The sequence below is a fragment of the Chelonoidis abingdonii genome, chromosome 4, assembly GCF_003597395.2.
Source record: "Chelonoidis abingdonii isolate Lonesome George chromosome 4, CheloAbing_2.0, whole genome shotgun sequence".
Lineage (NCBI taxonomy): Eukaryota > Metazoa > Chordata > Testudines > Testudinidae > Chelonoidis > Chelonoidis abingdonii.
The window spans coordinates 82,273,978-82,283,833 of NC_133772.1; the positions used below are offsets into that span (position 1 = coordinate 82,273,978).

At 42.1% G+C, this 9,856-nt stretch overlaps 1 protein-coding gene across 1 annotated transcript; it reads right to left on the minus strand.

The window, feature by feature from the left end:
* Nucleotides 1–650: 650 nt before the first annotated feature.
* On the minus strand, nucleotides 651–8,183 carry LOC116821486 (galectin-related protein A-like). Its single transcript, XM_032774745.2, has 4 exons — nucleotides 8,001–8,183; nucleotides 4,649–4,737; nucleotides 1,953–2,127; nucleotides 651–1,538 (listed from the first exon to the last, which is right to left on the minus strand). Exons 1-4 carry the CDS (start codon nucleotides 8,166–8,168, stop codon nucleotides 1,395–1,397), a joined length of 576 nt encoding a protein of 191 aa, XP_032630636.2. The 5' UTR covers nucleotides 8,169–8,183; the 3' UTR covers nucleotides 651–1,394.
* Between the last annotated feature and the right edge of the window lie 1,673 nt (nucleotides 8,184–9,856).

Below are 9,856 nucleotides of genomic sequence, written 5' to 3' on the forward strand. Positions count from 1 at the left end.
CCACAGAGAGGCAGAGGCCTTTGGTTAGTAATGTGCATGAGGACAGGGGCGACTCCAGGCCCCAACACGCCAAGCGTGTGCTTGGGGCGGCATGCCGCGGGGGGTGCTTTGCCAGTCGCTGGGAGGGCGGCAGGCAGCTCCAGCAGACCTCTCACAAGCATGTCTGCGGGAGGTCCAGCAGAGCCGCAGGACCGGAGACCGGCAGAGCGCCCCCTGCTGCGTGTCGCCATGCTTGGGGCAGCAAAATGGCTAGAGCCGCCCCTACATGAGGATGTGTGGAAGGAATGGGAAGAGGAGCCAGGGAAGAAGACCCAAGGCGGAAGCAGTGTCAGCATCATCATCACCAGTCATATGCTCAGTTGTCCCTGCTACCTGTGTCTTCAGGCTACTAGTTTTAGGGGAGTTACTCCAGATTCATACCATGGTAATTCAGATGAGAAGCTGGCCCATTGTCTTTAAGGGAGAGTTTCACAGGAGAAGGATGGAAGCCTGAGACATGTAGATTGAAAGTCATTGGAAAGGAATGTATTTTTTTTCACTATTTGCAAAACATCAAGTACACAGTATAGTGTATATATGTATAATAATAACAAGCACATATTTGGAGACTTTTCTAAACCTACCAGGGCAAATGATCAGCACAACATTAAGATGGTTCAAATGTTTATTTTGTAAAGCAGGTAAAGAGGTTTGCTGGTAAATGGGCAGATTTGGCTGGATATAGGAACAGATGATGCAGATGTAGGTACAGATGTTGCTGCACAGGGCCAGTTAAGACAAGACTGCCAAACCTGCAGCTCTACAGAGCTCCCAGTTCATGAGGGCTCTACCCACTACAGACAGTTGGAAATGCTAGTGGGCCATTCACTGCTTCACGGTGTGAGGCACAAGGTGCTTGTGTGGACTGCTGAGCACTGTGATCATAGCTTGGGGTAATAGGGTGTCTCGTCCTCTAACATGGACCTTGCTGGGGCACACCATAGGTTTCCTCACCTATTTAACAGATTGCCTTCCACTACACCTAAATCCCACTCTCTACTTTTATATATGTGACATAACCCCCACCCATCCTCAAGTGACTCAGCCCCTCCAGGTAGCATGGCAGAACAATTTAGAGCCAATGAGGATAGAGAAGGCTGCACACTGTCTGAATCACAGGCTTTGCAGTCTGGAAGGCCCAACGGAATGGCTTTGCAAAGAGCCTCATGTGCTTGAATTAACCCTGTCACTGCAGCTCTTCAGGCTCTGTGAGAAAAAGCAGACATTTCAAACTTGTCAGCAAACAAACCCAAACAAAGTCCACATTTAAAATCTCAAGAAGGAAAGAGAAAACACTTTTATGTACATAGGAAAGTACATATGTCTTAGTTCATTGGTAATGTGAGGTCCATTTTTCAAGCCACCTTGGTAAGCTTGATGTCCCCTGAGATTTGTAAAGCTGTTACCAAGTGCAGGGGCTGAACACGGTGAGTGAAATAACAGAGCTGCCGTCCATCCAGCAGGACACGGATCTGCTGGTGCTCACAGAAGAGCTCCATCTGCAAAGGAGCAAAGGCAAAGGGGGAATTAGAGGCCAGCACCAAGGGCTGTCTGTTTCAGTAGCCTGGATTTTGGAACCCCAAGTGCTCTACAAAGTGGAGTGTAAGGTCTGTCTAGTTTCTCTATGTCTCCTGTAAGTAACATCTTCTCTGCTGAAAAGCTCTTACAGCAAATTATCCTCAATGAACAGGAAAAAGAATTTGCCCATAGAGATGGTTCCTCCAAGTCAGGAGGTGTTGTGGGAAGCTTGCACTGCCGCTCCCCATGCTGTACTAGTTTGGTGGATAAATAAGACAACTCTTCAGGGCTGTCAGTCTGGCATCTTTCAACTGTATAAAATTCACTGTGTGTACTGAGCTGGTCCCTCGCTCTAGTGTCTCTCCCACTACACCCCTGATAACTAACAAGAATACCTTAAATGTGTCCCCTGCTGTGAATGGGAAGTAGGGAATGTTCTTCTCCTCTCTTCCCCATTTCCCAGCAATCTGTGCATTCCGGGTGATGGATTTCTCACTGAAGTTGACTGCAAGTAATAGTCCAATATCCTTGCTTGCATCCATGGGGTCACAGAGCAGAGTCACCGCAAAGCTGTAAGGACCAAGTCAGTGATCATGAACCGGACTTTCAGCAAACTACCAGAACATGGTTGGAGTGTCAGATGCACATAAAGAAATACAGCATCCATCCCAAATCACTTAGTGTGGCATATGGCCATGTTTTAATGGCCTAGTGGTTGTATTATCCTGAAATGATGTTCCTCAGCAATTCTTTGGAATAACTAAAGCAGACCCGCCCTGAAAGAATCTATTTCAGGTTTTTAATTTTGGGACTGGTTAGCCAGTTTTATTCAGACCTCAAGCCAACCTGGCCACATTCAGCAATGTTGGTTACTATAGTTTACCTTAACACTGAGTTGTAAGGTATAAACTAGTGACTTGTCTTAGGATGTGACAGTGATATCGCAGTTATGTTCAATGTAATGGCACCCTATAAATACTTCTACTACATGATCAGTGGAGACTGTTTTTCTGTTTTATTTTGCTTTGAGAAGGGAAGAAAGGACTGAGCTCTTTAGTGTCAGATTTCCTTTACATGGATTGCAAATCATATAACAACAAAAGGAACAACTGGAGTGTCTATACTAGATAGTTTGTCACAGTTTCAGAGTTAACTGCACCTGTATTCCCCCTTGAGGCTTCCTGGAGGGCACAAACTTAAGGTTTCAGGCTTCCCAGCTATTAACTCTCTTGGGCAGATACTCCCATCCCTCTCCCTCCTGCCTGGGGTTTTAAGGCTGCACAGCTCCTTCTCGTACTCTGTGAAATCCCCAGCAAGCCCACCCAATGGCTAGCTGCTGTGCGTTGCTTTCTCACCCAGGGCTATGAACAGTATATTACCAGCAATTACACATTACCACACAGTTCAAGCACATTTATTCTTAAGCATTACAGGAAAAACATTTAAATAAAAGTTTCTACACACATTTACCTATTAGTCTAAGGGGGGCCCTAGTAGGCTAAAGTCTTTCTAACCCTTCCACAATGTTTGGAGCCCCTCTTAGACAAAAGGGTGTATCCATTTACTGGCCTAGAGTCAGTTTAAAGCCAGCCTTTTCATATCAGAAGCCCTTTCTTTGTCTGTTGGTCTCTGGAAAACCCAGTTTGAATCAGAATATACAAATCTCCCTAGGGGATGGTACCTGCAGGTGTTTAAAACCTCAGTGAATCACACTAATCAACCCCCTTGGGGCTGTGGTAACCCTCCCCTCTGGAGTTGCATACAATCCCTAGTCCACAGTGATACAAAAGACATTCATAAATTTAATACAATATGGTCCCCAAAGATATTGACTGTGGTTACAATATCTGTCTCAACATTTGTGTAGTTTCCTATCTAGTGATTCATCCCTGAGTCATCAATGGTGCAGGCAAAGTGTAAATTCTGAGTTATAGGTAGCCTGATTCTCCACTGCCGTAGCCCTTGTGTAGTAATGTACATCTGTGTAAAGTGCCAGCAAATGCTCAATTCAGGAATCATTAGGAGAAGTTCTATGATCTATGCTACACAGGAGGTCAGACTATGTGTCTGTAGTGGTCCATTCTCACCTTAAAAAATCCATGAATCTGGAGCAGCGGGGGAACAGGGCTGTGGCTCCAGGAGGAGGGAGAGGGAACAAGTTGTTTCATACTTCCCCTTGCCCTGTTCCCAGTTAGGTCCTAGCAGCCCTCAGGATTTTGCTGAATTTTCCCCCTCAGCTGGTGGCTGTGGCTGAGCAGACATTTACTGCTAACTCTGTTCAAGGACATACCCCATAGATAAAGATAAGATTTAGTTATGGATATTTTTAGTAAAACTCATGCACAAGTCATGGGCAATAAACAAAAAATCATGGTCTGTGACCTGTCTATGACTTTTACTATAAATACCCATTACTATATCTCGTCTCCTGAGCCCCGCAGCTCTGGGAGGCCCCTGGTTCAGCACTGGGGTTTGACTGACCTCGATGGCCTGCTGCTCCGGCTGCACCCGGGACCGCTGCTGCTTAGACAGTCCCCGGGGCCAGCTGCAATGGCCACTATTTGGGCGGTCCCTGGGCCTGCCCCCAGACTGTATCAGGATCCATAGCTGTAAATGACTACAGGTGCCATCTAAACCGCACACAACTACAGACCAGAGGTTTTTATGCTTGAAACCACTGGATTCTACCACTTGTGCAAAATTAGATGATGTCTTTGTAGACCTTCAACCACTTGTGGGCATCATAATCTCAGACCCTGGATTGGGTCTGATACTGTCCAACAGAGAGAAAGCCTGCACATAGACACCAAGTAGTTTATATCACAGAAACAAGTAGTAGAAGGTCTGTTGCTTGTCCAATCACTTTACCACATTTTTAGAGAGACTGGGCTATCAGTTGTCTCCCCCACATCAATCTCACTGCAAAAAGAAAGAGATTAGGTTGGGGCCCACGATTATAAGCCTGTACAGCTTCCCCTCCAAACTCAAAAAAATGCAGGCCCTCAACAGAGCTCTTGTGCTTATGGCCAGCCTAGATGGCAGATACTCCTGTATGTGAAATAACCAACTGAACAGCAGCTCCTCACCCTACCTCTTGGGGTTAGAACATATGACCCCAATAATTGTGATTTTCATGGCTGGTTTCAGTCCTCCTTTGATTTCACCAACATATCGCTCCACCTAGTGGGGGAAAAATAAGTATTATTGATCTCTAGATTTGCAACCTGCATGATAAATTGCGGAACCATGTGATAAACTGCATTTATTATACACTTCTGTCATCTCATCAACCTTCTATTCACCAATAAATTTCCCCTGGGACTTATTCTAACAATGCAAACCACTAAGTACCTTTAAATCACTGCCATTTTTTAAAAAATAACTATAAAAATTCTGTCTTTATCCTGTCTACAAATATACTTGAAAACTAAATAGCTGCAAATCAATTCTACTTTTACTAACTCCAACAGCCTCCTGATCTGTTTTAGGGGATAGTAACAATTTTAATAGAATAAGTGGTTAATACAGAGGATTAGAATTGGGATAGTACTTCTCTATCTCACAGGGATGTTTTGTGAGTTAATGTTCATAAAATATTTTGAAAATGTAAAGTGCTATAAATACATAAGTAGTATATAGTTGTACTCATTTACTTGTGTAAATTTTTTTGAGAAACCTCAGATAGAAGATGCGATAAAAGAGCTAAGTGTTATGCTATTAGCAATTTTCATCATTTGCTTTATTTTTCAAGCTCAGTGCACAGTTAAAACTAACAACGGAGTCAAAAGACTAAATCTTGCCAGACTTTTCAGTCAAAACTCCAATTAAAGTCACCAGGAGCTCTTCACAAATAAGCATTTAGGATTTATCAGGCTTTAGTCCAAGGAGAGAGCACTGAAAAGAGCTGAGGGAGTTGATAATAAAATATAAAAACTGCCATACTGGATCAGACCAATGTTCTAGCCCAGTATCCTGTTTTCTGACAGTGGCCAGTGCCAGATGCTTCAAAGGGAATGAGCAGAACAGGGCAATTAACGAGTAATTCATCCCCTGTTGTCCAGTCCCAGCTTCTGGGAGTCAGAGATTTAGGGACACCTAGAGCATGGGATTGTGTCCATCCCTGATCATCTGGGTTAGTAGTCATTGATGGACCTATCTTTCATGAACTTATCTAATTCTTTTTGAACCCAGTTATTCTTTTGGCCTTCACAACATCCCCTGGCAACGAGTTCTACAGGTTCTAATATTACTGACTTGGTAGCTCTACTGACATAGGACCAAGCCTATTAAAAATCAGACCTTTGTGTCAGTTTGCATGATCTTTTGTTCATAATGAAGCAGTTTCCATTCAAATGTAATTTGCTACAGTTGAACTTCAGAATTACAAACACTTCAGGAATGGAAGAGGTTGTTCATAACTCTGAAATGTTCGTAACTCTGAACACAACATTATGGGTTGTTCTTTCAAAAGTTTACAACTGAACATTGATTTAATACAGCTTTGAAACTTTACTGTGCAGAAGAAAAATGCTGCTTTTAGTTTATGTTTAACATAGTACTGTATTTGCCTTTTTTTTTTTTTTTTTTTGGTCTCTGTTGGTGCCTGATCGTGAACTTCCAGTTTCCGAATGAGGTATATGTTGATTGGTCAATTCGAAACTCTGGTGGTCATAACTCTGAGGTTCTACTGTATATCACGTTTTTTGTTTTAAATAGATCTGGTTGGACAATATGAAAAATTAGATCTGTTGGATGACTAAATGTTAAAAAAAGAGCAAATCTGCAAATCACCAAATGTTTGCTCATTTTTGTGAGCATACAAACTAGAGATAACAGATTTCTCTCACACAGTGATACTCAGACTGAGGATCATGAACCACAAGAGGCTCTTTAATGTGTATCCTGTGGTTCTTTGTAGCACATGATATTAAAACAGTGTGTGATTTAATTATTAATCTAAGTTATTAACCAATTAGGATGCTTTTACTATGTTATTAACCTATTGTAGTTGATATAATAATAATACTTGGTCAGTCATTTTGCTGTGAGAATAATATATAGTAAATAAAACAATTAATTCACACTACTGTGGTTCTTTTGGGTAATGTTGAGGTCTGAGTATCACTACTCTAGCACATTCCTGTGGGGCTAGTGAAAGACTGTTGAGAGGAAGGATGGCCAAGTGATTAGGATGCTGGCTTAGATCCTTAAAGATCTGGGCTCAAGCCTTTGCTATGCTACAGGATTCCTATGTAACCTTGGGCAAGTTGTTCAGTTTTTCTGTGCCTCAGTTTTTCTGTGCAAGTTGTTCAGTTTTTCTGTGCCTCAGTTTTTCTGTGCCTCATTTGTCCATGTGTAAAAATAAGAATAACAGTACTTCCCTACCTCACAAGGTGGTGGTGAGCCTAAATACATTAAAGAATGTGAGGCACTATGGTGATTGTGCCATAGTAAAAAATTGTTTATTATGACTCCAATGCTTTTTCTAGGTTACTTTGGTTTAAAATGTCCCAAACGACAGCATGTGGACCATTCTCTATGGAGTTCCATCCAAAGACTATTCCATATGCTAATAGATATCATGGTTAGAAAACTTATCCTAATATTCTGCCTAAATTTTCCTTCTTCATTTCAATTTATGTAATTTCCTGTTCTCCTTTCAGTTTCAATATAACACCAAGTTAGACCCACCTCCGAGAGTGACATTTATGCTCAAATGCCTTCTAATCTCACCGACAATTATAGAACCCTGCTTATTTTTTTTTAATAATTAAAAAAAATAAAAATGACTAGAGAATCTACACTTTTATTAAATGTACAATTATTCCTTGGGGGAACTCAACAGCAACCCAGGCAAGCAAATTTAGGTTACTCACCAGAGGAAAAGTGTCAAAGGGTGAGATGTAGTAGACTGTGGAGTACCCCAGAGGAAGTGCAGACTCCCTTGAGATATTTAAAATTAGACTAGAAAAGTAGTGGAGAATATGTCTCCTCCTCCCCACCAACACTCATTGCTTTCTTAAGTGAGAAAAAGTAAAATTAAATAATAACACTTTACAATCTGAAAGGTGGGCTGTGAAGATTAACTACTTAATGTTTGCAAAGCCCCATACCATATGTATGATGCTAGATAAAGAAAAAATGTAAGTGTACCCCTGGCTTCCATGCGGTTTTAGAACTTACAAATTCTTCCATGGTACCCTGAATACAGCCAGAGGTCTGATCATTCACAGGTCATTCCCTAGCTGAGACGGAACGCATGGTATGCCTGAAACCTACTCAGGGATCCAGAAGGAGATAGCAGGAAGAGATCCTGAATGGGTCATAATTTGGTTACAGGAGGGCCCATGCACCTCTAGTAGTTGTGTCCTTTTAATAAATTTATGTATATAAAAACATATTTTCTACTAAAAAAAGCCCCACCAGTGGATATATTCACTTACATTTGTGCCCCTGTCATTTTCTGTCATCTCTCTGCCTTTTACTCGTCTCCTGTGCAGCAGCCTCGCAGCAAAGTTTTCTTTTCTTTGTGTGTGTGTGTGTGTGTGTGTGTGTGTGCAGAAAAAATATTTAAAAAAGTCGGAATAAAGGGAGGATATAAGGGGGAGCATTATCTCAGTCAAACACTGGCTAGACACCACCCGCTCAAATAGCTGAGTCACAAGAGCCTACTCTTCATCTTCCATCACACAATGGCAAAAGGAGATAGAGATAGAGAAACAGTGAAGAACTTGATGGCTCAGAGGTATAGAAACAGCTGGGAACTAGTAATCAGTTCTAGTACTAGTCTAGGTCATAATAATGCAATTAACTCCATGCAAGTGAACCCTGAGACCTACAGTGGACCCCACTGACTTCAGTGGGGTTCCATACAGGCACAAGAGTCTACCCAGGCAGAACCCAGTGCAGAATCAACACTAAACTGTCAGTGACTGAAAATCATTATCTAATGGCTGCTAGGTAGCCTAAGGGAAAGGTATTGGTGGTCCCAGTCCAGTTCCTCTTTGGACAAGAATTCATATCACAAAAACACTATCAAAGATGGCTCCAGTTGGACTCCTTGTTGTAGAAGAAACAAGGACCAGACGCCTGTGGACACTAAGGCAATGGAGTTCAGGAGCCTAAATATCTTTGCGGAACTGGACCTACACCTCTCACTCTTAGAACATAAGAACATAAGAACGGCCGTACTGGGTCAGATTAAAGGTCCATTTAGCCCAGTATCCTGTCTACAGACAGTGGCCAATGCCAGGTGCCCCAGAGGGAGTGAACCCAACAGGCAATGATCAAGTGATCTCTCTCTTGCCATCATCTCCACCTCTGACAAACAGAGGCTAGGGACACCATTCCTTAACCCCATTCCTGGCTAATAGCCATAAGGACTTAAGACCCTATGAATTTTACCCATTCTCTTTTAAACGCATGTTATTCCTAAGATTCCACAAACCTCACTCAGCGAGGAGTTCCACAAGTTGACTTGTGCTGTATTGACAACAATCTCCTTTGATTTGGTTTTTAAAAACCTGCTGCCCATTTAATTTAAATTATGTGGCTCCCGAGTTTTTGGTACATGAGAACAAATAACTTTTCACTTATTTTACTTTCTCCATATCTCACTCATGTTTTATATCATCTCTATATATCCCACCTTAGTCTCGGCTCTTTTCCAAGCTGAAAAGTCTTAGCCTCTTTAATGACAGTGGTCCTACAGAGCCAAAATGAGGGCAGCTATGAAACTGTCACTGCCCATGCTGTACCTTTTCATGGATATCAAAAGATTTATTCCCGGAGGTATTCAATATAAATACCTCTGACAAGCACTGAATTCAACATATTTTTTAGAAACGTAAGACCAACTATATGTGGATCAAACTAACGTCCATCACCACCATACTTGTCTTGCTGCAGTAGCCATCATGCCAGGTGTTTTCAGAGGGATGAACAGAACAGGGCATCCACAGATCGTGAACCATCTCCATTGTCCACTCCCAGCTTCTACTCCAAGTCAGAGAGCTAGGAACACCAGCAAGCATGGGGTTGCATCCCAGACGTACTGGGCTAACATGGGCCATTATGAGGACTATCTTCTTGAACTTACCTAATTTTTTTGAACCTGTATAGTTTTGGCCTTCACGACATCCCCTGGCAAAACAAGTTTCCACAGGTCTGACTGTGGGTTGGTGAAGACAAATACTTGCTTCTGTTTTGAATAAATACCTGGTGTCTATATTTAACTGGTACTTGGTGCTTGTATTAGTGCAGTGAGTAAATACGACTTCATTTTCTCAACACATTCAAC